The sequence below is a fragment of the Erythrolamprus reginae genome, chromosome 3, assembly GCF_031021105.1.
Source record: "Erythrolamprus reginae isolate rEryReg1 chromosome 3, rEryReg1.hap1, whole genome shotgun sequence".
In the NCBI taxonomy this organism is placed as follows: domain Eukaryota; kingdom Metazoa; phylum Chordata; class Lepidosauria; order Squamata; family Dipsadidae; genus Erythrolamprus; species Erythrolamprus reginae.
The window spans coordinates 15,886,198-15,913,889 of NC_091952.1; the positions used below are offsets into that span (position 1 = coordinate 15,886,198).

At 35.3% G+C, this 27,692-nt stretch overlaps 1 protein-coding gene across 4 annotated transcripts in view; it reads left to right on the top strand.

Moving 5' to 3' along the window:
• The window catches only part of SYCP2 (synaptonemal complex protein 2), a 65,262-nt gene extending 37,989 nt beyond the window's left edge, over positions 1-27,273 (top strand). For 3 of the 4 annotated variants that reach the window (XM_070744523.1, XM_070744521.1, XM_070744522.1), the window contains 22 exons: positions 325-704; positions 881-1,005; positions 3,607-3,640; positions 6,729-6,799; positions 6,889-6,946; positions 8,474-8,529; positions 8,813-8,864; positions 9,948-10,122; positions 11,095-11,159; positions 12,141-12,302; positions 14,330-14,534; positions 16,720-16,961; positions 17,774-17,953; positions 18,905-18,995; positions 19,484-19,627; positions 20,613-20,740; positions 21,971-22,065; positions 22,146-22,245; positions 22,992-23,050; positions 24,421-24,499; positions 26,415-26,471; positions 26,591-27,273. In XM_070744523.1, the coding sequence (XP_070600624.1) occupies positions 325-704; positions 881-1,005; positions 3,607-3,640; positions 6,729-6,799; positions 6,889-6,946; positions 8,474-8,529; positions 8,813-8,864; positions 9,948-10,122; positions 11,095-11,159; positions 12,141-12,302; positions 14,330-14,534; positions 16,720-16,961; positions 17,774-17,953; positions 18,905-18,995; positions 19,484-19,627; positions 20,613-20,740; positions 21,971-22,065; positions 22,146-22,245; positions 22,992-23,050; positions 24,421-24,499; positions 26,415-26,471; positions 26,591-26,662 (2,630 nt within the window). In that variant the 3' untranslated portion in view covers positions 26,663-27,273. The remainder of the gene's footprint in view (positions 1-324; positions 705-880; positions 1,006-3,606; positions 3,641-6,728; positions 6,800-6,888; positions 6,947-8,473; positions 8,530-8,812; positions 8,865-9,947; positions 10,123-11,094; positions 11,160-12,140; positions 12,303-14,329; positions 14,535-16,719; positions 16,962-17,773; positions 17,954-18,904; positions 18,996-19,483; positions 19,628-20,612; positions 20,741-21,970; positions 22,066-22,145; positions 22,246-22,991; positions 23,051-24,420; positions 24,500-26,414; positions 26,472-26,590) is intronic. The other variant, XM_070744524.1, reaches the window with a different exon arrangement.
• Positions 27,274-27,692: the final 419 nt, after the last annotated feature.

The following is a 27,692-nucleotide window of genomic DNA, read 5'->3' on the forward strand; positions in this document are numbered from 1 at the left end:
GGATGCCTCTTTATACAGGAAATTAATTTTAAGCAATGGTTATTAATTCAATGAATATTTATTAATTTATTGTAGAATTGGCCTTTTAAGTATGTGGCTTCAAACCAATATCTATATAAACAAACAAGCATACAAATATGAAATTTGTGTAAACATATTGGGGGAAATCCCTAGAATTGGTTTATCTGGAGTTGAAAGCCCTAAGTTGACATGCTTTTTTGTGTCTGTAAAAACATGAATTTCTGAGTTGACTTCCTTTTGAATAAGTATGGTAGTGTATAACACTTTATTTAATTTTAAACTCTTGTTTTTGTTTTCTATTAGCTGCTAATCTAAGTGACAGAGCTGCTAAGCAAAAAGCTTTTGCTTCAATATTTGAAATGTCTTATTCTGAGTTAAGAAATAAACAGCATTGCAATGGCAAAATGATAGAGGAGCAACATAGCAAAACCAATAAAATACCAGATTCACAAACCAGTTTTAAACATTTGGATGAGAAAATACCAAAAAGTAAAAACAGAAAGAGTGTTTCCAATACATCTAAAATATCACTTCCTTCTCCTAAAAAGAATAATAGTTCTCTAATAACTTCAAGGCATTCTAAATCGATCTCTGAAATGAATTATCATGATACTATATTGAATATATCACCTCCTGCAAAAGAGACTGCTAATAAGAAAATTGATCAAATAAATTACGAGAAGGTAAATAACCTCAGCATTGCTTCTCTGGTTGTATAGTAAATCAAAATAAGTGATTGTTTTTAGTTTATTAACTATTTTTCATATTATCGATACAGTTGGTAACCCTAATTGGCAAACAACCAAGAACAGATAGCATTAAAGAGCCACCATATTGAATTTTTCTTTTTCATTTCCAGAAAACAAAATCAAAAGATGTGATTGAAGCAGCAGAAATGTTAATAAGTAAAATCAGCAAAAGATATAAAGAAAAGGATGGTAATAAAAATACAGCAAAATTGTGCCAGTCCTTTTCTGATAGGAGGTATTGTATAAATATTTTCTTTTTATATAACTGAAATGTGGATAAGATGTTAAATAGTTTTGCAATAGATGTATTTTTTATCTTTTTTTAGTTTTCTTAATGTAGTTTTCTACATTTTCTTAAGTTGATCTTTTATCTCTTTAATTTTTTCCTAATGTCCTGAAACAACAAAATTGTAGTGATTCTTTATTTTTTCCCAGTCTTTCATTGTTTTGCATTATTAGTTACAGTATATTTATTTATTTATTAAATTTACATGCCACCTATTGTATAGATTAGGTGTCTCTTACATAAGAGTAATAAGATTAAATTTCAGTTTTAGAATAATGTCATATTTAAATGTACCCGTATATACTCGAGTATAAGCCGACCCGAGTATAAGCCGAGGCAACAATTTTTGCCACAAAAACTGGGAAAATGTATTGACCCGAGTATAAGCCGAGGTTAGAAAAAGCAGTGGCTACTGGTAACTTATAAAAATGGAAAACAATAAAATTACATTAATTGAGACATGTTTTAGAATATTTATTTTAAAGAAAACCAGTAAACTAGCTCTGCAAATTTAAAAGAGGGTAAACAAATTAACAATATTAACAATAAATTAAAAAGTAAAAAAAGTAGCTCGATCAGCAACAAAGCTAAAACCTAAGAGTTAAAATCCTTCAAAACTGGATTCCTTCTCATCATTAATTGGATTTACATTATTGTTCTGTTTTTATATATGCTGTGAGCCACCCTGAGTCCTTGGAGAGGGATGGCATACAAATCCAATTAAATAAATAAACAAACAAATAAATAAATAAGTGTATCCAAAGAAGAGCTTCAGCATTAGCTGCTGTGAGGTTATCAGCATAGAAAACCAGATAGATAGATAGATAGATAGATAGATAGATAGATAGATAGATAGATAGATAGATAGATAGATATAGATAGAAAGATAGATAGACAGACAGACAGACAGATAGAAAAATAGATAGATAGATAGAAATAGATAGATAGATAGATAGAAAGAAAGAAAAATAGATAGATAGAAAAATAGATAGATAGATAGATAGATAGATAGAAATAGATACAGATAGATAGATAGATAGATAGATAGATAGATAGACAGACAGACAGACAGATAGATAGATATAGATAGAAAGATAGATAGACAGACAGACAGACAGACAGATAGAAAAATAGATAGATAGATAGATAGATAGATAGATAGAAAAATAGATAGATAGAAAGATAGACAGATAGAAAGATAGACAGATAGAAAAAGAATTCCTGTCTAGCTCTGCCTCATAACACATTATTAGATCCTATCCAAGCAAGGACAGCAACTACCACAAAATACCATTTTTTAAACAGTTTCAATCCTTTCAAAGGAGGGGGAGGAGAATCTGACAGCAGGGGGCCTTTTTAATCCAACTAAGGGCAATGCAGAGAGAGCAAGGAATAGTTACTGTAAACCTGTTGACAAATACACACAGGGAGTAAAAAAAAAAAGCCTCTGGGTTTCAGCAAGAGGTAGCTGGCTTTTTTCACGGTGGGGGGGAGAGGGGGCATGCACACACACACACACACACACACACACACGACCTCACCAGCTTCCCATTGCTTTTTTCCCCTCTCTGTTGGAGCAAATGGCTGCCTCCTTTGCTTGAGCCAGGGAGAGGAACTACGGTGTGCGAGAGGGGACAAAAGCTGGTGCCTCCTCGCTCTGGCTCAAGCAATGGCGCCCTCGTGTGGTGACTTTGTCAATGACCCGAGTATAAGCCGAGGTTGTGTTTTTCAGCCCATTTTTTGGGCTGAAAAACTCGGCTTATACTCGAGTATATACGGTAATTATATTTTGAAAATTCTAATAAAATGTACTGAAAATAATCAAATACAAAATGGAATTAATTTTATAAAGTAAATGATCCTGACATCTTTTTACCATTAGCATCTAATAGAAAACAACTATTAGAAAATTTCTTATAGAATAGAATAGAATTTTATTGGCCAAGTGTGATTGGACACACAATGAATTTGTCTTGGTGCATATGCTCTCAGCGTACATAAAAGAAAAAGATACATTTGTCAAGAATTGTGTGGTAGAAAGAAACATTTGGAGCAAATAGAGAATTTAAAAAAAAATCAAAAACAGGGTTTGGAATACATTCTTGACAGAGAGTAACAATGAAAGAGCTTGCAAACCGGTAAGAGCTGGGAACATTGTTAGCACCTGGTTAGGGCTGGAAAGAAACATTTGGAACAAGTAAAGCAATGGGGGAAAAAACTTACTCAGGGCAAATTAGAGTAATAAAAAAACCCTGCAAAGTCTTAGTGTTTGGAAAATATTATTCGCAGAGAGAAACAATGAAAGAGCCTGCAAGGTAAGAGCTGGCAAGATAATTAGCAACTACTTAGGGCTGCGGGGTGGGTGTGGGTGGAGAGATACATTCAGAATATAAGACGCACCCTAATTATCAGCCTCTTTTAAGAAGGAAAATGGTGTGTCTTATACACTGAAAAATACGGTACTTAAGATCGCTATTTAAATACAACTTTATTTCCAAATGAAGATTTCTAGCTTGGTATTGATCTGTATTCCATCCATTTTTCTTATAGCATGTCGTTAAATAAAATTGACAACAAAGATAAGGTAATTTTTTTTCTTTACAAATTTATTTTTAGGCATGATAGATTAAATATGTTTGAACTCCGAACCAAATAAATGCTTTTCTTTCAAGAGTGGCATTCATAGTGGCATTTTTTCAAATTGTGTCATTGAACTGGTCATCATGATTAGGCCAGTGTTTCTCAACCTTGGCATCTATACAATGTATGGATTCAACTCTCAGAATTCTGGTTGGTGAATGCTGGCTGGAGAATTCTGGGAGTTGAAGTCCACATATTTTAAAGTTCCCAAGGTTGGAAAACACCAGTTGAGATTGCTCCTTAATGTTTTATTACTGGGTTGATCAGAAATTCAGAAATTTCCTAACTTGACTTTGCTGGCATGTCTCTCTTTCCCCCACCCACCCATCCCTCCACTCTCTCCACACACCACAAGCAATTCATAATAAAGAGTAATGAATTATATAATATTAAATTATTTACATTTATTATTCAATAAATGAAAAGCCTGCATAATTCTAAATACTTTTTTTTCAAAATGTCATTAGGAGGTAGTTCCAGGTCACACAAAGTCTGCAAACACCAGAGAATTAGCATTTAGCTCTTGTATGGCCTTGCAACCTCTGAAAAGAGCAGGAAAGTGTGTCCCAATCTCACATGCTTTTGCATATCTCCAGAGGCCTTTCAGAAGGCCCTTCTAGCATGCCCCTCCCTCACATGACAGAGGGTCTGACGTCTGGCGTATCACCAAAATATTATTGATTTTATTTTATTTATTTGTTTTTATTTGTCAACTATGTATTAATAATATACATAGATATAACATAGTTTATATACATAAGATGTGTACTGATAAGAGGGAACATTAGAACAGGAAGGATAGGCATGCTGGTGTGCTTATGCACGCCCCTAAAGGTAAAGTTTTGGGAGTTAGGTGATGAAACCTAAGTCAGGTAGTGAGTTCCAGGCATTAACTACTCTATTGCTAAAGTCAAATTTTATACAGTCAAGTTTGGAGTGGTTCACTTTTGAGTTTGTATCTGTTGTGTGCTCATGTATTGTTATGGTTGAAGCTGATCTAGTCGTTGACAGGAAAGACATTGTAGCAGATAATTTTATGAGCTATGCTTAGGTCATGCGGAAGGCGACATAGTTCTAAGCTTTCTAAGCCCAGGATTTCAAGTCTGGTTGTGTAAGGTATACTTTGTGGGAAGAGGAGTGAAGGGCTCTACTAGTAAAATATCTTCTAATGTATTTATGTCCGATATGTGGTGTGGGTTCCAGACAGATGAACTGTATTCAAGGATTGGTGTGGAGAAAGTATTCTGTGCTCTCGTTAGTAGTGCAATATCACTGCAGAAGAAGCTACATGAGATTAGGTTAACAACCCTTGAAGCCTTTTTGGCGATGTTGTTGCAGCGGGCTTTGGCACTTGGGTCGTTTGATATCAGTATTCCAAAGTCTTTGACAGAGTAAGGGTTATCTGCAAGGTCTTGCCTATTCAGCTTGTATTTGGTGTTTTGATTCTTTTTGCCAATGTGTAGGACACAGCATATTTGGAGTTGCCAGATATTTGACCATTCTGACACAAAGTCCACTCTGGGGGCCCAGGATAGGGACCACTCCTCTATTCTGGTGCTTCTTGACTTCTCAGCGACTTTCAATGCCATTGACCATGGTATCCTTCTGCACCTGCTAGAGGGGTTGGGAGTCTGAGGCACCATTTTATGGTGGTTCACCTCCTACCTTTCCGGCCAGTCACAGTCAGTGTTGGCAGGAGGTCAGAGATTGAGTCCTAAGTCCCTCCCTTGTGGGGTTCCTCCGGGGTCGGTCCTCTTGCCCCTGTTGTTTAATATCTACATGAAACCGCTGGATGAGATTATCCGATGGCACGAAGTGAGTTATCATCGGTATGCTGATGATACTCAGCTTTACATCTCTACCCCATGTCAACTCAGTGGAGCAGTGGAAGTGATGTGCCGGTGTCTGGAGGCTGTGAGAGTTGGATGGGCATTAATGGGCTCAGACTCAACCCCAAGAAGATGGTGTTTGCCTCCCAAGGACAATCCCATCTGTGTGTCCACTACTCTCGGCGGGGGAGGGATTTTGTCCCCCTCAGAGGGGGTCCGCAACTTGGGTGTCCCTCTCGATCCACAGCTGAGCTTAGAAGACCATTTCTCATCTGTGGCGAGGGGGGCGTTTGCCCGGGTTCGCCTGGCGCACCTATTTGGACAGGGAGTCACTTCTCACAATCACCTCGAGGTTCGACTACTGCAATGCTCTCTACAAGGGGCTACCTTTGAAGAATGTTCGGAGACTGCAAATTGTGAAAAATGCAGTTGTGCGTGCTATTGTGGGTTTTTCAACCTCTGCCCACATTAAGGGGTGGGCAGGTTAATTTGTTTGCATGTGTGATGTCGTAGTCTGGAGCTCTGTAACAAGGTAGGAAGCGAAGTGTGGTATTTAAAGTCAGATCACAGACGATGGTTTCACGAAGGTTGAGATCATGTGTAATTTGGATATTTTTTAGATTTAGTGCCTTTTTGTAGAATACAGTGTCATTTTAAGAAAATGACATGCCATTTCACCAGTGATATGTGTGCCATAAATTCACCATCACCAACTTAGATTGAATGGGATAAGGAGGAGCTGGGAGGAAAGCAGAAGCTGAACCTATGACTAGACATAAAAAGACTCCTCACAGCTCAATAACTGCCAAAACAACTTTGCCATGGGAGACTCAGAGTTCAGTGCCTTTTTTTAAAGTCAAGAATCACCCTTACGTGTAAGGAAAAATATCAGCAAAACCCCACCACCACTAATTGCTTTGCACTTACCATAATCTGTTACTTGATGTTGCTAAATAAGTAAGGTGTTAGCTCTTACAGAAAAGCTGATAGAAAAATGTTTTTGTTTTAAAACTAAGTGTTAGGAAAACCTCAGACAGCAACTGGTTGTGAATGGATTAAACTGCTCCCTTTGTCCTTTATTGTTTGGCTGAGTGATCCAGAAGTTTTATTTAAACAAATGGGGGGGGGGGGGGGGGGCTCAGAAAAACGGGTAGCATTGGCCCGTTATATATCTCCTTGTGTAATTATTTTTTTTATGCCTAGAAAAAAAGAACGAATAGAAGGACTGGAAATTTCAGAACTGCACTACACAACAATACTAATGGACAATTTGTGTAAGTAAACAGTAATCTACAGTAATCCAAATCTACCCATTTGAAAAATGAAAGAAAAACACTAAACAAAGTTTTATTTCCTTTGATAGGGATGATGTCTATGACTTCAATCAAACTGGATTTGATGAACCTACAATAAAGCTAGGAGTAAGACAATTATACCATATTAATAATGTCAATTATATTCAACAACATTATTATTTGGTATTTATGTTTTTTATCAATTCATCTCAAAATATCACCCTTCTCTTGGTTTATGGCAAAATTGTACCCTGCTGTAACTACCTAACTATACTACTGGTATTTCTTAACAAAAGAATGAAAGAATAGACAAAATTATTAGAATTAGTCATCTCCATATCATATGCAGTTTTCCTCATTAATAGTAAGTATATTTCTGGTTAGTTTTTGGTGCATTTTGATCAGTGTTATCACAAGCTTAGCCAAGCCCAGTTTTACTTCAGCATGTTCACGCTGTTGTATGCAAGCTAAGAACACAAGCCTAGAGATTTACAAATCAACGTTCAATGGACACAACTTTATTGAAGAGGCTAGATAGGTGTTTCTTAATCTTGATAACTTTAAGATATGTGGATTTCAATACTCAGGATTCCCCAGCTGGCGTGTCAGAATTGAACTCCACACATCTTATCAAGGTTGACAAACATTGGGGTATATAGCAGGGGTGAATTCCAGCAGGTTCTGAGAGGTTCTGAAGAACCAGTAGCGGAAATTCCAAGTAGTTTGGAGAACCGGCAAATACCACCTTTGGCTGGCTCCAGAGTGGCGTGGGAATGGAGATTTTGCAATATCCTTCCCCTGCTATACACACCAAGCCAGACCACGCCCACCAAGCCACGCTCACAGAACCAGTAGTAAAAATATTCAATTTCACCACTGGTAGATAGCCATTTGTTAATGTTGAAGCATTGAGCAGGAAATTGGGTTAGATCTTCTGTACAGCTAGTTCTTAATTTATTATCATTCATTTAATGACAGTTCAAAGTTACATCAGCACTCAAAAAAAGTGACTTACAACTGGGGTCCCTGCACTTCTCATACCATCTCCACCATCATATGATCAAAATTCAGGAACTTGACAACCTGCTTGTATTTACAACAGTTGTAACATCCTGGAGTCACGTAATTGCCATTTGTGATCTTCTCAGCCAGCTTCCCAACAAACTCAATGGGGGAAGCTGTATTCTCTTAACAACATCAATGATTCGCTTAGCAACCACGGCAAAAAATATAAAACTGAGTGTGACTCACTTTAACAAATGCCTTGCTTAGCAATAGAAATTCTGGCCCCAATTGTCATAAGTTGAGGACTGCTTATAATAAGTTTGCTGATCCTTGTGTTCTATTGTTTCTTGTATCTCACCATTAGAAAATACTGACACACTGAGATACATTTATTTTGAAATTGCAATGTATTAAAACCTTATATATAATTGTCATGCTCATAGAGCAATAAAAACAAATAGTATTTGTAAAGTACCAATTATCTTTTGTAAAGGAGTCTTTATAAAAATTACAGATATACAATTATATAAATGTATACAATTTTCATTGAAAAAATAGGAAGAATGATTTGTTTATTTGACAAACATTTACAAATAGGCAGAAAAATCAGCTGCAAATGGAACTGTAATGCTTGTGCTGTTTTTTTAGGTCCAGGAATTACATTTTAGTAGTTTAGAAACTACTGGTATACTCCCAAAGAAAATGTAAGTATACTTTCTATCAGCAGAAAAACCTGTAAATAAGAGTTATTATACATGCTTTATGTTGGTTTGGTAGGGGGGAAAACTCTAGATGATATATGGTAGGTGCTTTAGCTGTGGAAAGTGGTTGTTTTCCACATATGCAAGTAAATAAAAAAAATAATCCAAATGAACTATTTATTTCCATTCTAATTTAATATTATTTATTTATTATTTGGATTTGTATGCCGCCCCTCTCCGAAGACTCTCCGAATTACTACAATAAGAATGTTTTTATTCGTTTTAGGACTCAGAAAAATGAAACAACAAGTATAACCCAAAAGAAGCCGGAAAAGAAGGTATTTTTTTAAAGGAACATAATTTTAGTAAAACTTATATTTTGTAATTCAAGGATGTTTGCAATATTTATAGCTCAGGTGTAGGATGAAGGTAAAGGTTCATTCTCCGAACTTGTGGGTTGGTTTCCAGTGATTACAAGATCCATAACAATGACCCACAACTGATCAATCAGAAGATCCTCACTTGGCACACCCACACCTGAAGCCAATATAAACAGAACACTGACACTGACATCCCTTAAACTCCCCTGAAGATGTTATCTAGTACGGTAACGGAATGTTCGGAAACCAACCCTCAAGCTCAGAGAACGAACCTTTACTTTTACAAGAATGTCTAGTTATAGTAATAGTTCTCCTTAACTGCTATTATGTATATTTAGTATGATTGTTAGGTTGGATTGTGTTTTTAACGCTATATTATATATATGTTGCTATTGCAAGATGGACAGCTATACAAAAGGTGGCATGTGGAAAGGAAATACCACAATTTTACAATGTGAAACTGCAAAATAAAACTTTGAGATTTTTTTTAAACTGCCTTTTAAATATTTTATTCAGTTGAATCTTACTTGCTTTAATTTAAAATACTATATATCGGGATGCTAAATCTGTACTGTATTAAATCTCCTTGATAGCAACTAGACAAATCATACATTTAATTAGATTAATAGAACTGTGTTTAGTAAAATCTCAATTATAATTAATTTACATAAATTTAATACTGGTTTTTACATGATTGTACAGGTTTCCAAGTAGAATATGCTAATGAAGATTTAAGTCTTTGAAGAACTTATCTTTGACATTTGAGAAAATGCATCAGCTTGAATTTGGTAGCAGATTAAGATCTAGATTTTCATTTATATTCATGGAATGGGATAACAGCCCATTCAATTAAACAATAATTGCTTCTAGAATATACTAGTAATTAAATGGCCTTGTCTGTGAGTGGTGGGTGGTTGGGTTTTTTTGCCATATCTAATCAGAACAAGTGTTTTGCACTTCTATAAAAGAATAAAAGTCATTTAATTTTTTTTTTTTTAAACTTACTTTTCAAAGACTGATTTTTTTTTTTTGATTCCATAGGGCGGGAGAAATAGAAACTACAAACATCTTTTTAGTGACACAGATACCGAACATAGAGGTGATGATACCAACACAGATATTAGCTGGTTAAGGGAATCAAATAGAAAAGCTAAACCTCAGCTCATCAATTACGGCAGAACCAGAAAACCAAAGAAGTTCAAAACTTTGGAACCAGGCAAGATGTTTACAAAGCCTATAAATCAGATTTTTCCCCCCTGCATTTTTCTGATATTTAAATGAATTCCAGAATCATAGTAGAAATGCTCCCTCAAATTTCCAAGGAGGAGGTTTGCTAGGCAGACTAACAATCCAACTAATTTTCATCTTTACACAACACAATCATACACAATTAGCTTTTGGTATAGGTCAAACACTGTTATCTCTCTACAATTAACCACTTCTAGTTGGATTTTTAATAAAAAAATTGACTAGAAGTTGTTGGACTTAAACAAAATAGAACAGCTTTATATTTGCCTGCTAAATGCATATTCAAAAGTAAAATTTGCTGAGTTTATTGATATTCATTATGAGGATTGGGCTTAAATTATTTATTTGTATTATACATACAGAAAAACTTGCAAGTTTTTCTTTCTCAGATTTTCAATTTAAATTAAGACTATAAAACCCCCAGAAACCCCAGGCTCCCCTTCCCTTGGCAGTGACTTCCAAAAAAGTAACAAAAGGAGACACTCTTATTTCTGAGGAAATGATGTTCCAAAGGAAAGGGGTCACTGCAGAGAAGGCCCTTCTTCTAGGTCCCATCAGGTGTACTCCCTTAATGTATTTTTAGGTTTGTTTATTATATTTATATTCTATTTTATTTATTTTTATTTACTTATTCATTCATTCTTTCAAGTTATATCTTTCAACAGCAGCTCTAGGCAGCCATCACAGCTTTAAAAAGGACTAAATACAGGCAATAAATAACAGTAATGTCTTATGCTAGTGGCTTTCCAGTTACACTCATTATTTTTCAACCAACTTTGTTTAATTAATTGTATAATTCCAAACTCTGTTTAAAATGCCTTGGTAATTTCTTTATTGAGATTATCAGGTGCAGTGAAAATTGAATGATACTTGTTTTGATCATTGTAGTAGGATATAATTAATCATGGGCTTGTTTTGTCATTAAACGTTGAATTTGTAGATAAATTCTCTATATCACCAGGGATGAGGGAAATATCTCCATCCCCCAAAAGCAGAAGTAATAAGGTAACTCTTTCGATTGTTCTTGTTTTACAAGCATTGAAACTGTTTTCCACATAGAAAGTGTTAAGTGATCAGATTGTTTTTGCTCAATCTTCTATTTAGTGAGAAGCCTTTCTGTTCAAAAAATATTATTTTATCCTGAGCATAAGAAAAATAACTACCATTCTTTCTACTCTGCTATTTGTTTTCTAATGTGTGGTATATTAATATTTTGAAGCCTATTGTATTAAGCTGGTAGGGATGATTATATTTCTTATGAGGTTATACAAGTAATCCTCGACTTATGACCTCAATTGAAATCCAAATTTCTGTTAAGTGAAACATTTGCTAAGTGAGTTTTTCTGCATTTTACTATCCTTCTTGCCCCAGCTGTTAAGCGAATCACTGCAGTTATGTTAGTAATACAAGTGCTAAGTGAATCTGGCTTTTCCATTAATTGTGTGTTAGAAAGGTGCAAAAGATGATCATATGAACCCAGCACAGTGTCATAGATATGAGTCAGTTGCCAAGTGTTTGAATATAACCATGGGGATGCTACAACGCTTGTAAGTGTGAAAAATGGTTGTGTCACCTTTTTCAGTGCTGTTGTAACTTTGAACAAATGAATTGTTGTACATTGAGGACTGTACCTAATTGGCAATCCATTTTTGACCAGTTCGTCCCCTCTTATGGTGAATTAAGACATTGAAATTTCCCAACAAGCTGTGATCATCCAATGTGCTTAATTTGGCTTTTCTGAACTACCAACCTCTATGTGTTCCTATTCTTCTCCTGCCAGTTTGTCTAGTTGAGATATAATAAATAACAGTGTTATGACACTAGACAGCACCAGACAGGGATGGCTAACGTACATTCTCTAAAGTCAATCTCTGTACTGAATTTTACCTGTAAATAGCTATGAGATATGCTGAACAATAAAAAAAGGTCTAACTTTAATATTAACACAGTGTGCTAAGTATTTTTTTGACTATTTCTAAAAATCAGAATGATAACGGTGATGGGGAACGAACACTAGTGACTAGATCCAAAAAACTCAGAAAAGCAGCACTAGCCAAAAAATGTTACAAAGACCTCTCAAGTTCAGAAATAGAGAGCGAAGAGGAAATTTCTGAATATTTGAATAAGAAGAACAGTTCAAATCAACATGTAAGCTTTGTATTTTATTGTGCCTTTTACCTGGAATTTGTATGTTAGGGCATCATTATTTTTGCTTCTGTTCTTTTTTACCTAGAATTTGATTTTCAAAAGTTTTACATAAATTTTAAATAGTTTTTAAAACAATATAAGGTTCTACAAAACCATTATCTCAGCTGGTTTTAATAAGTTCAATTACAGTGTTATTTACAATGTTATCAAAATCCAAAATCTTTATATGAATTCAACTTAAGCAGCATAATTCTTGGAAAATACAGGGCATTCTCTGTCTTTAACTATTAAAAATAGCAATGTTGTGATTTCCTGGGTGGAGACTTGTAAACATAAGATTTTATTTTATTTATTTATTTGTTTGTTTGTTTGTCAAACATGTACAGGAAAGTAGCTTGTATAAACATAACAAGTAAAAAGTAATGATAAAAAAGGACAGAAGGACAGGGACAGTAGGCACAATGGTGCGCTTATGCACCCCCCTTAATGGTGTGGGCTGTTTTTCAATTCCTGCAATGAGGAAGAAAATTTCACCAAATAAGTGAAAACTCCATCATTGAAAGGATTCCTGTAGTACAGGTAATCCTTGACCTATGATTTGCTCATTATGGTCATAAGTCATAATGCTCGTAAAGTAAGTCATGTAACCAACCCAATTTTACTACTGCTTTTTTTTTGCAGCAGTCCTTAAGCAAATTGCCATGGTCATTAAGTGAATTCTAGCAAACACCACATTCATTAAAGCAAACCTATTTTTTGCTGTGAGGCATTTTTGCCCCAAATCCCCCAACAACCTGGAAATAAACACCAGCTTTCAGGAAAAATCATGGTCAGATGACACAGGATGCTGCAAATAGCTGTAAAAGCAGGCTGGTTGCCAAGCACCCAAAATGTAGTCATGTGACTGCGAGGGGGGCAGCTGTAAGAACTTCACAACCAGGTCGTAAGTGAGGGGTCCTTGGTACTCTCTGAGCTTGCTTGTTTTCTTGCAAATGTTTCATTACCCAAACTAAGTAACACCATCAGTGCTAGTCCTAGCTAGTACTAGGTTGTAAGTACATTGGGGAGGGAGTTCATTGTAACTTTGAGTGGTCACCATCATAGTTCCCTCTAAGCTGAGCAGGTGAGCAATCGCTCACTTAAAAATCATCATCAACTCAGAGTTTTCCAAACCTGCCCAGAAGCCGAGAGGGAAATTTTATTATTATTTCTGTGTCGCCCAGTCCCGAAGGGACTGCCGCTCAGACACTATACTTTTCCGCCCACCCCAAAAAAAATTTAGAGAGAACACTGGTCACTATATGACTGATCATAAGTCAAGGACTATATGTATCCTTGCTATGCCACTGCTATTGTTTCACAGGCAGCAAGCCATGACTATGTCATTCTAGATGTAGATCATGGACTCCATTGTTATTCCAAACACAAAACGTGGTGAGAGTTATACAGGAGTTGGAGCTGGCATAGAAAAGACAAACCAGAGTGGAGATGAAATATGAAGAAAGGGTAACTGCCATGATAAAAACAATAAGATGGGAAGCAAAATTGAATGAGGTGAAGGAAAGAGTACAGAATAACAGAATTGGAAGGGACCTTGGAAAGGAAAGAAAGGAAAGAGGATCTCATTTGATATTATAAAACTAAGGGAATTCACTAAGCAAGCAGACTTATGTGTTGATTTTATCACCAAGTATGAGACAAATCACAGTTAATGATTTGAAGAAAAAATATCTTATTGGGAAAGAAGCCTACAAATACTTATGAGTAATTTTAGTACTTAAAAGACTAATGAAAACACAAGACTTATAAGCACCCAAGGAGGAAAGTAAGCGGAAGAAGACAAATGGGTGGGAACATGATTTTAGCCCAGTAGACTAATTTGCTCACATTTCTATTTTGAGCTTCCATTTTGTTTAAGAGAAATTTGATTTTTTTAAAAGTATAAAATACTACTTTTCTTCTTTCTAAAATGCAGAGTTTAATTAGTGTGCAGTGAAACTGTGTCTGATAGGTTTTTGTATCTCTAGCCAGAACATAAAATGACAGCAAAATCTAGAGCTACTAATCAATCCAAGATACAACAACATACAATTGCCAGTGAGACAGTCAGAGGAAAATTGACAAATCAGCCCAAAACATCTACTAAAGCAAAAGATGACACGATAAAAAACCAAATGGAATTACCAATATCTCTTTCATCTGGGAGTCCACCTTTCTCTGAGATAATGAGATGTAAGATTTATGTTTTGCTGTTATGTTTAACTATAATAGGGCAGTCTTAACTTAATTTTTATGTACTTAAGATTTTTCACCAGTTAACAATTTTTTGATAAGTATAAATTTAGCTCAATGTTGCTAATATTTTTCCAGTACTGTTCAGACCTTTTGACTTATGGTTAGCTATAAATATGTCTTATCACTCTAGTTGTCAATATCTGTAGCTGCAGGGAAGAGCCAGCTCATGCAATCAGGTATCCTTACAATTAACCATAGAGCTATAGAATACCACTACTTACATTATCTGTGTCTACTGTATATTAACATCCAACAGGCCTGATCCAAAACTCTAAACTAAAATAGTACCATTTTAAATGCAAATCACACTGTTTTCTTTTATTTTTTTCTAATGTGATTCCCAAGTGCAGGTATAAGAAAGCCTGTGAACTCCGCATAGACATCAGGAAGGGCATTTGGGCAGCTCCATTCAGTCACCCTGACTCTACCACAAATTAAGGGATTACAGAGTTGTAAAAAGAGAGTTTTATTGTATTTTCTCAGATATATCATAGCCCATAGGAAAAATCTATGGGAATTAGTTCCTAGAAATACTGTAATGTACAGTGGTACCTCTATTTAAGAACTTAATTAGTTCCGTGACCAGGTTCTTAAGTAGAAAAGTTTGTAAGTAGAAGCAACTTTTCCCATAGGAATCAATATAAAAGCAAATAATGCGTGCAAACCCATTAGGAAAGAAATAAAAGCTCGGAATTTGGGTGGGAGGAGGAAGAAGAGGAGGAGGACAGTCGCTGCTGAAGGAAGAAGGTGAGCTGAGGGGAATCATAAAACCCCCAAAACTTTAAGGCTTAAAAAAAAAAAGAGGGACTCTGAGATGGCGAGGAGAAGCACGTGCCTCCCATACACTGCACCCAGCATGAGGCTGCCTCCCATACACTGCACCAGAGAGAAACCTAGGCGGGCAAGAGGGGGGAACCTCCTGCTCCTTTGACCGAAAGGCTGCTGCTGTGGCTACCTGCTTCCTCTTCCTTCCCATGCTTGAAGGGTTCCCCTCTCCTTTCGCTTGCTTGCTTTATAGTCGGCACCTTTCCTTCACTGTGGTGACTCCTCAGTTTGGCTGAAGCCGAGTTGATCCGGCTGGGGCAAAGTGCCCCCTTTTGCCTTTCTGCATCCAGACGCTCTGGGAGGCAACCTTGCGCCGGGTGTATAGGAGGCAGCACAAGGGAGTCACCACAGTGGTTTATTCCCTCTCTAAGTGCCCAGAGAAAGGAAAATGCTTAGTTCGCTCTGGACTGCCAAAGCCTCCTTAAGCACCACCGAAAGGCTCCTATGGCAGCCCAGAAAAGCCCAAGATGGCCGGGATTAAAGGGGGAATGGCAGGAAACTGGCCGGGCCTTCATGCCGCTCTCAAATTTCCTGGGAAATTCTTCTGGGCTCGGGTTCTTAAATAGAAAATGGTTCTTGAGAAGAGGCAAAAAAATCTTGAACACCCGGTTCTTATCTAGAAAAGTTCTTAAGGTGGTGTTCGTAGGTAGAGGTACCACTGTATTGTGCATTGTATCATTATTGTAGATAATTTAAGCTCAGCAGCACAGCATTTCTCATGAAAAATGTATTGGAAAGTAGCAAAGCTTTTTGTTTTCAGAGTACTGAGCTTCGGGGACTAATGTACTGTACAATACAAGGCAATTTTATAGTTTTATTTTTCAGTTGTAGTTTCCTCATTTGAATTGCTCATAGTTTAGCATTTCAAGGAATACAGCAATTTGTGTTTATGTCTGTTTGCTCCCTTTCCAGGACAAATTTGCAGTTTCATTTCTGTTTTAGATTAGTTGTAACTTGGTATGATTTATGTAACTTGGTATGGTTTTTAAAGCTAGAGGATCAATTGTGATACATCTTAAATTTTTTAAAAGGTGTTGGGTAGGTCAGAAATTGATCCAATCAGGTTTTTTTCCTGGTGTCATCATCTCTTTCAATTTTCAATTCATGAAATTAGCTATTTTTAACCAAAAAAAAAAGAGGGGGAGGGTTTCAATGTCACATCTAAAATTGAAGCTTCTGATCTGGGCTGTGACAGAGAGGAGAATACACATCTGAGGCTGTCATGTTGTTAAGGTTGATTTAAAGTTGCAACAGCATATAGCCAATGTTTTAAAATCTGTTTATGGAATTTATTAAGGTTATGAGAAACATGTAGAAGAATCTACCGAAGAGCACGTATCAGGGAGAAGGTCATCCTTATCATCCTATCTTGAAGAATTAACACCAGAAAAGGAGAAATCCTTAGAGAATATTAAAGAAGATTTTACTATGGGAAAAATTAATTCAGAGAGTGATCTATTGAAGAATCTTCCTGAAAAGGGAAGAAAACTGGTATTTGAAACTGAAGATCTCTCACCGGTGATAAGTCCGCTGTCTTTGGTAAACATTTACAAACTATTTTAAAAAATGGGTTTTCCTCTCCTTGAGTTTGGTTTTCAATATTAATTTAAAACTTCCAATCTTCTGCACTGATACTATAAACCCAGAATGGCTCAGAGGGGTCCTCCTAGAATTTGGCCAAATTTATGGTGGTATATAAACCACATAAATAAAGAGAAAAATAACAAAATACCTTTATATAAAAACCAACTCAGTAAATTAAACAATGTTTATAAAGAATACATACAATTATTAAAAGTTTATTTTGGATAAAATATAAAAACTTTTTCAAGTAATGGGAAGTCCACCCTGCTCTGATTCTGGAACAGTTGTTATTCTATAAATGTAAAGTATAGGTGAATGTTTTCATCTAATTGTTAAAAGAAGCCATCTGAATTTCCCTTGAAATGGAGAACAAAAACACTAAGATTACTTTTTTATCTTTGCTAAAGTTTAAATGAATTTAGAATCGATATAGAAGAGCCCATATTTACATTTCTGCTTCTGTTCTTCACAGATAATTTGCATGGTTATAATTAATTATTAAGAATTTTGGAATTGCAATGTGCAATTAATCATATGGGGAGTTCATATTTCTAAGAAGTTCTTAGAGAACAACCATAAGCTTAATTGCAGAGTGGATGTATTTAGAATTTCAGGTTTGCAATGTAATCTTTCAGTAAGACTTTATATGCTGAAATTAATGGAAAGGATTGCAACCCTTAAACATTTCTGTTGTTTCTTAAATTAGAGAATGCTATTAAATTTATATGGTTGTGTACTCACTACTATTAATTATGTTTTTATTGTAGCCCAATGTCAGCCCTTTCAATAGAAAAAAATCATTTATCAATGATAACAATTCAGAAATCTCTAAGGACAAAATATGTGATGCTGATGAAGCAGTGAACATTACAGGGGGCATTTTAAATAAATCATTTCATACAGAAATGGAAGATATACCTGAAAATATCATGAACAGTAGAAGAGAGGTATAATATTGACAAAATAATCTTGATCTTTTTTGATAAATTGGAAATAACCGAAAATCACTGAACTCATGCATGGGCGAGCATCTTCACACAAGATTTTGGTGATTTTTGGTGAATTTCTTGCACAGGGGTACAGGCACATATCTGAAGCATTTTCTTTTGCAAAAATATTTGTAGAAAAGTAAACCCATTATACAACCTTGCTTGCTATTCCTGAACTAATGTTCTGTTTTCCATCATGCAGTACTTGCTATACTACTGAAACTACAGTATCTTGATCATTGGATATAATTTTCACACAAGTGTGAATTTGAACATGGAAATTTGCTGAAAAATCCTTGTCCAAACTAAAGAAATCAAGGAAATAAGCAACTATTAAATGAATGTTTGAGACATGGCATTACTACTATTACCCTGTACATCACTGATCTGGGTGTGGGGGCTATATAGTTCAATTTTAATCAAGGTTACATTTTCCTTAAAAAATCATAGATGTATTTTGGGGGGTTGTCCTGAAGTCTCCTTCAGTAACCACTGAAGTGATTATTAGAGATGGAGGTACAGTATATATCTGATATTTGTGGTTTAAGAAATTTGTACCATCTTCAGTAGGTTTATCATCTTTAAATTGCTGATATCTTCTCTGGAATCACAGACCATAACTAAGTAATGTAAACCCTGGTTATACATAAGCTAGAATATCATATTATTGGAAATAACAGCCATGTTTGATTTTCTACTATTAATAATACATTGCTTAAACTTTAGTTGGATTGTATATCTTCCTTAACAGCACTCCAGAAAATTAATATTAAATTATCCCTATTCTTTTTGATAATACCTTTTATACTTTTTATATGCCTTTATTAATATTGTTACAAACTGATTAGATCAATTTAAAAACTGGTCTGCTTACAAATGTTTAGATTGGTTAATATATCTTTTTTTTAGACTTCTTCACCTCCATCTCAATTAACCACACCTTGCAGAAGCAGAGAAGAATTACAGCATGAAGAATGTCTTACCTATGTACATGAATCTGGTATAGTGTTATATATAATTATAAATACATATATTCTACAATTTAACTATACAGAAAATGAAAATTTCTAGGTACATTTCAGGCCATGTGCAGGCTAGTTATTTTAAAATACACTCTCTCTTACTAAAATTGTAAACTGCCCAGAGTCATTTAGAAAGTGGAATGGACATTGTATAAATCTGATTAGTAAATAAATGAATAACGTAGAAGTTCTCCCACCCCAATTTTCTTTAACTCATTATTGCTAATCACTGCATTATCCATGGATACTGTTTCTTGTCAAAATATGGCCCTTTCCCCTCCCTTCCCTTGTTGTATTGCCACTTATAGTGGACTATTCATTGCTAAAAAGATTATAAAAAAATCAGTGGCAGTTTTCTTGATCTTCTTGTACATTATTTGGAGACATCCTCTTCAGGATGTATGAACTGTGCATAACAGTACTGTTACTGTTGTTTATAATGTGTTTAAATATAATCTTATTAAAGGACCTGGAATATATCCTAATTTTAAACGACTGTATCAGGAAGATACAGAAAGTAATTTGGATGAAGAAGAAATCAGGAGGGAGGAAAGGAAAATAAAGCTTATCCCTAGAAAGTTATTCAAAGCAGATGATAGCACTTATAGAGGTGAGCTGATGCTTAAATTGAGCTGTAGAAATAGTTGGAAATAAGAAATGACAGAATGCATATGACACATAATAAACCTGTTAATTTATGTCATTTTCTGTTACAGTGGTACCTCTACTTATGAATTTAATTCGTTCTGTGACCAGGTTCTTAAGTAGAAAAGTTTGTAAGAAGAAGCTATTTTTCCCATAGGAATCAATTTAAAAGCAAATAATGTGTGTGATTGGGAAAATCACAGGAAGGGTGGAGGCCCTATTTCCTCCCAGGAGATACCTAGAGAGGCCCCATGGTGGCTTATCCCTGCCTTTTCCGGTTACAGTTTCAGAGGGTCGGGTTTGTAAGTGGAAAATGGTTCTTGAGAAGAGGCAAAAAAATCTTGAACACCCAGTTCTTATCTAGAAAAGTTTGTGAGGCATTCTTAGGTAGAGGTAACACTGTACTTTTCAATTTGAGAAAAAAACATGTTACAAGCTCTTCTGGTTTCATTTTAGATATGCTATAGAGTCAATATTCAAACTACTTGAGTTTTTTATTGTTTTGCAAGTACCCCATAAAGGATAATTTTACTGTTTAATAGAAAATTTTATTTTCTTATTTGTGGTCTCAAAATAAAAATAATAGCAGGAAGTTACTTTGAATAAGGGAATCATAGGTAATGGCTTTACATGATTTTTTTTTTGTCAACCTGCAGTTCAAAAATAGTATGACCTCAATATATTCGTATTTACTTTCTTTATAGGAAACTGTAATTATTTTTCTGTTCAGAGAATAAACCGCTATGATAACCTACTGAAATGATCCAGAGGCAGTGACCTGCTTTTCTGTCCATTTCTTCCCAACAACTTATGAGAAAATTGCTTAAACCATTGATTATTAGGGGAATATTCTTTGAAGAAGATATGTTAAGACTTTTAGAACACATTAATACTAAATAGATAATTCAGCTGAGTAAACAACATCTAAATCTTAAAATATTTTTTTCCAGAATCTGAAAGCTTATCTACTTTTTCTGTCAATGAGACATCTCTTGAGGGGGAAAGCTGGGATACAGACGGTTCAAATGTAGAGATGATTTGTCAGACGCTTCATAAGGAATTTGCTAGGAAAATACAGGTGAATATAACTTTCTTGGAGGTGTATCTTTACCGTATACTGTCTCAAATATACTGGTAGTGATGAACGTGTATGTTTGTGTGTATGTGGGTGTGTGTAACATACATTCTCTTTTATAAAAGTTATTCTTCATAATCTCAGTGTAAGTTCATATTTCCATGTCTATTCAGAATGTTTGAGAAACTTGAATTTAGTTTTTGAGGTTTTTTTAACTAGATGTTTTCTGTTTTTTGTATACCTTTTTTCAAATGATTACTGTCATGTATATATGCGTTCTCTCTCCCCCCCTTCCCTCCCCCTCCCCTCCCTCCCTCTACACCAGTGCTTCTCAATTATTTTCTGTTCCCCCCTCCCTCACAGGAAGAAGTAAACATTTTGCCCCCCCCCCAACTCTCCGATCTGAGCCCCAATGGAATTTTAGTGTTAATATTTGTTATTTTACTTAATGTAAGCTGAAAGCAAACTATTGGCTGGGTAAGTTCTACCCACTTACCTCGGAGTAAATCACACTGAACTCAGTGGAGCCTGTTTTCGGTTACATAGGCATAACCACTGTGGTTAGAGCCCTCTTTTGACATGGGGCCAGGCCAGTTTAATCAAGCCGATGTTTGGGGGCCTGGCCCATAAGTGCTGCATCTGCTGGCACTCACAATGAATGGTGTGGAAGGAGGCTTTAGGGCGCCATTCAAAGCTTTCGCCCAGCTGCAGAGGACGGTCCTCCTTGTTCAGCAGCAGGTTCGCCATGCCGTTCATGGCTACTGCACCACTGGCTGAGAGCAACAGCTGCTGCCTCCCCCCCCTCCCCACAGGCCGCCTTCTCTTTCGGGCTCAGACAGTGTGCAAATGGGAAAACACTCCTATATGGGAGAATCAATCGAGAGGGACCATGCATGTTCCCCGGGGTCACATGCGTCACCTTGGCATCTCTCTGCGCCCGCCCCACTATTTGAGAAGCACCCACACCCACACATGAATTGAGTAGAATAGAAATAGAATAGAACAGAATAGAATATGAATCAGAATAACAGAGTTGGAAGGGACCTTGGAGGTCCAGCCCCCTGCTTAGGCAGGAAATCCATATCAGACAAATAGATATCTTTCAGGTTGATTGATGATTTGCGACTTTTAGGTTACAGGGATTGATGTGATAATTTTTTAAAACTTTTTTAAAAAAAATTTCAATCCATGCTTTGTTTGAAAGGAATAATCATGCAACCTTTGTATTTTTAGAACCGATCAAAGAAAATAGACTGTTTTACAAAGCAGTCACTGAAAACAACTCACCAACATATGAATACAATGGGAAGAGAATTACATAAGCACAGGTTTGTATAGAATGAATTCCCAGAGTTTCATGATATTATTATATATGTTGTATATATTACTTTTGCTTATATTGTTCCAGATCCAGGCAGCTGGAAAATCTTCATTCCTGCCTCCTGAAAGAGCTTGAAAGTTTTGAAAAAGATTCACAAATATTGAAAAATATCGAAAAGGATTTTTCAGTATGTTATTTTACTTTACAAAAATATTAAATTTCTTGAACATTATATTTTATTTAATGTATCTTAAAAATATTAAAGGGAAATATATTCTTTGAATTGGAGCAAAAAAGGAAAAAAATACTACTCACCTTCTAAGGCTATCTTTAATGTCACTATAAAACAAAATTCTGCAACTAATTGTACAAAACCATTCTAGTGGTAGTAAATTGCTCCATAGCTTTGTTTCCCCAACCACTACTTAGAACTGACCAGCTTCTAAATAGGAAGGTGACAAAATGCTTTCCAGCAGCAATATTAATTTGTAATTCTAACACTGTCTTTTCTAAATAGGAAAGGGACTCCTCATTTATCAACACTGGCCCATTTTTATTTGGTGCAACTCAAAAGCCTCAGTAGCATCAATATCTGGATTAAAATTTCCAAGATTGGAGTTAGATTTTTTTTTTAAAGAATGACATCATGCTTTAACATTGATTATGATCAAGATTCACTATATCTCTTACTTCACTGTACATTTTTACAAGTCTGATCTGCTCAGTAAAAATAGCAATCCATAGTGACTTCATTAAACTATCTGAAAAATTATGGCCTAAGTAGAAATTCTTGTAAGCAAGTGATTAAAACAGAGTATGAAATCATTGCAGTTGGTAAAAATAACATATTATAGCTTGCAGTAAAATTATATTTTGGTTTATGATTAAACACTAATGAAATTCAAATTTGTATTTCACATTGGCTATTTTTAGAATTTTTCAAAGAAGCATTTAGAAACATTTAGCACTTACAACAAGAATGAGCAGCAGAGGTTAGTATATTTCCTTTTTATTATAGTACAGCAAAGAAATCCTGTTATTGTAATTGTAATGGCTTCGGACCAGATTACTTGCGGGACCACCTCCTGCTGCATGAGTCCTAGCGACCAGTTATGTCCCACAGAATCGGCCTTCTCCAGGTCCCATCAACTAGACAGTGTCACTTGGTAGGTCTAGGGGAAGAGCCTGTGGGGGCTCTGGCCCTCTGTAATCATCCTCCTCGCCTTCCACAACAGCTTTAAGACTCATCTCTGTCATCAGGCTTGGGGCCATTAGACCTTGGCACCCTGGCTGACGAATGTATGTCTGTTGTGTGAATAGTAATGATTGATTTTTAATATTATTGGGGTTTTTAGACTAATTAGTTTTAAAATTAATTGGATTAGGATGTTCTCATTGTTTCTTTTATATGTTGTAAGCCGCCCCGAGTCCTCGGAATGGGGCGGCATATAAAACAAATCAGATCAAATCAAATAAATAAATAAATAAATAAATAAATGTTATTATAATTATACTTTTAAAAGCCATTAATTTGCATTCTTTAAGAAACTTAAAATGTAATAGTACTGTATCTGAAAATCAAAGTTGATAAATTATGGCATAAGCCACCCTTGGTAGTCCTAGTAGTTTTTTTAATTTTTTATTTAAGAACATTTTTCTTTTCATAATCCTAGAATTCCAGCTCACTTGTTGACATGGATTCACAATATAATGAAACCAAAGCAAATCATGCATGGAATTTACTGCCATAAAGTGCAATGGCAATTCTTCATTTGTTATTTGGATAATATAATCCATAGTGCTTAAATGTTACCTTCTAATGTTTGTAGCCAATGTACCACTGAATGATATTTGGCAGCTAGGAATCAGCAGAGATTACCCATTGTCTTTATTTCTTGTTGAAAAATATTTCCAGAGATATTTCATTTGCTTCCAGTAATATGGACTCAAAATGCAGGATTCAAGACTCGCTGTAGTATTTGCATTTAATTGTGCTCAGTGGAGGAATCTCCTCCAAAGAATTTTGAGAAAATGATGTGCAAATAATAAGTGATATAAGCATGCATATAATACTCAAGTTACTTCCCATCTGCTACTGTTATTATCTTCAAGAAAGTATTTGAAAAAAAAAACATGGTAAAGTTTACTGTGACACCGTGACATCTCAAGGTCTCTATGTGTCTATTTGATTAGAACATATTTCTTACAGTTTTCTATTTTGCTGATTTGATCCAGAAGGGCTGCATTCTTCTGACTATAAATTTAGCTATAATTAAATGGAAACAAGTATTTTTAATTATAAGTATTTTTCTCTATGTCAAAGCAAATAACTCAAATCTTGGTTTGATCTATGCCTTCTTAGATTTCAGAATCTTAGAACTTCATTTGAGAAGAACATTTATGATACTGCTGATCAAGAGGAAAATATTTTTCTATCTCAGGTACGTATTTCTGCTTGTGGCCAGCTGAGGTGATCATAATTCTGTTCAGTTCAGAATGAACAAAATCAGCAAAAAATTAGTATATTTACATAGCAAAATTATTTTCTTTGTGAACATGGGGAGTGACCAGAAAGGCCAGCCATTGCTAATCTATTCACAATGGGCTGATTTTTTTGGGAAAGTTTAATATTTAAGGCACCAGGAAGGAAGGTTATATATTAGTGAGGATTGCCTTCTTTGTACAATATCTAGCAGACAATTGGTTAAGGCAGGGGTATCAAACTCATGTCATCATGGAAGTGTCACGTGACATATTGGGACTCCCCCCCCCCCCCCTTCACTAAACTGAGCGTGGCCAGCCTGTGATGCATCTTACCCATGAGCTAGAAGTTTGACAGCCTTGGCTTAAGACAAAAGGGAAATAATGATCTAATTGGTATAAGAGCAGGAAGATCCTTATAATTAGCTAGGACAAAATAAAGTTCTTAGAATTTCATTGATAAAACAAGGATGAAATTAACTTGAATAAGCAAGGTTTTGCATGCTGATCAAAAGTACAGCTCATTTAAAATACATTTGTCTTCTAAACGTACTGTTTCTAACACCTACTTTCAATATACAAAAAAAAAAAAATCTGCAGTTTGAAATAGCTGCTACCCGAAAAAGTTAATATGATGTGAATGTTCTACTGCTTATACCAATTTTTAGTGTTTATGTTGCAAACCTAAACAAAAAGGGCCGGGGTGGCACAGCAAGTAAAGTGCTGTACTGCAGGCCACTGAAGCTGACTGTAGATCTGTAGGTCAGCGGTTCAAATCTCATCCTTCCATCCTTCCGAGGTGGGTAAAATGAAGACACGGATTGTGGGGGCAATATGCTGGCTCTGTTAAAATGTGCTATTGCTAACATGTTGTAAGCCGCCCTGAGTCTAAGGAGAAGGGTGGCATAAAAATCGAATAAATAAAAAAATAAAAATAAAAACCTAGTATAAATGTAAAACAATGAGTCAATGCAGCCTTCCTTCCTTCCTTCCTTCCTTCCTTCCTTCCTTCCTTCCTTCCTTCCTTCCTTCCTTACTTACTTACTTACTTACTTACTTACTTACTTACTTACTTAGCATAAAAAAATGAAACCTTTCCTGTTTTTCTGCCTCATAACTAGTGGTACTCACCTCTTCGTGCTTTCAACCTGTGCTTAATTATATATAATGTTTAGGGTAGTCCCACAGGTGGAATATGATTCAGCAAGCATATTGTTGGCATCTGTGAGCATAATTTCCCAATCACAGTGTGTGCTAACTGTTGTTTCTCTGTGCAGTTACCATAGTTTCTTTGAATCAGCTTTGACTATCAGTAAATAGTTCTGCCACGATCTTTTTGTGTCTCTGAATCACTCACAATACAGAATTGTAGTAAAAGGACCCTCCTGGGGGAATTTATATGGGTGTATGTTTTATATGTCTATTACTGTTCTCAGTTTTTCCCCCAACCAGTAGACAAGAAAATTAGTAGTTTAGTCTTACTAGCAAAGTCAGAACAATTATCGAAAAGCATAGGGATTGCTTGCAAACATGGAGGCATATTCCCACTTTTATTTGTTTGTTTTTTATGACATTTCTAAACTACCCATCTCCCTCAAAGGTTTTAAGTTTTGATAACGTAGAAAATGTGAATTTGGAAACTAAAAAGGAAATGAAAGAAGAGGGCTAACTCTGAACCTTTAAAAAAAAGTGCTTATGACTTTTGAAAATCTGTTACAGAGTAGTGATTAGTTGCAGCTTAGAAGTTGTGTTATATCAACACAAAATTCTGAAATGACTGTGTTGGAAGCATTGGAAAGCCGTTGATTTACTTTTGTTATCAATTATAGATTCAAGTTTACTTCAAAGTAAATAATTATTTTGGATGCATTTTAGGTACATTTTTTGAAAGAAGATATTAATGGAATTCAAGATAAATTTCTTAAGGAAATGGTAAATAATGTTATCTTTTCATTCATATACATTCAATTCTGTATTCATTATGTAACTTTAAACACAGTTTTGGGGAAATTATTTTTAAAAATAAATTATGTTTATTTTTTTTATCACAGCATGAAGAAGAATTGCTTAATGTTCGCAAAGGACTGCAATCACTGTTTATGGTACAAGATAGAAAGTTGTAACATAATTTAGAATGTAAATGCAAAAAAATGAAAGTGTATATATTTATACTGCATTTTAATGTGACCAGTAAATTTACATCTGGGACATTATTGGTTAGACACAATTATAAAGAGCAAACAATTTCCATGAAAAAAATTCAATTGTTATTGTAACTCATTGTTGATATTTTTTAAAATGCTACTAAAAAAAAGCAATATTGGCAATATTCCTAATATAAAATGGCCAACTAACTGTAGAATGCCTCTACAACTGGCATTCATAGAATTTAGTCATAAATAACTTTAAATGACTTGGATCTAAATCTAAAATCCAATTCTGTATATTCTGAGAAATTGAGTTTCCTGACCGGTAACCTATAAAGTAAAATATTTTTTTGCTATTATGTTTGGGATATAATGTGGGACCAATGTCCATTACACCCTTCAGATGTTTTAATGTTCCTCTTTATCCTGCACAATATCCAGCTGCACCATGTCTTCTTTTGTAGTTTCTGTGGTTGGCCTTTCAAAATCTCAGAAATAACTAATAGGAAGGAGATAATTCGATCTGTTCTGTATTCTCAGGACTATTGTTCTTGAGGAATTACTGAATAAAACTTATCATATAATGATTACATTTGTTGTGTGTTGACTTACTGATGAATAAATCTAAATTCAATATGCAGGTTCATCAGATAAATTTAATGTTTTCATAAATTTACCATTAAAATAGCAATGTACTAAGTATATAATATAAATCTTTAGAGATTAAAAAAATAAATTAAAGGTTTTATGGAGTTTGTTTCCCCAAGTACTATGCCCGAATCTATGGCATTTGTGACACAAGTGGTACACGGAGCCATTTCGGTGGGCATGCGAGGTCAGCTGATTTTTGGGCTTTCTGGGTCCATTGGGAGTCAGGAAACAGGCTTTTTCCCGCCTCTGAAGTGGGTGGGGAAGGCCCATTTTTTGTTCTCCCCAAGCTACAGAGCCTTTCTAGGAACCTGGAGAGGGCAAAAACGGCCTTTCCCACCCCCTCCCCCGGAAGTCC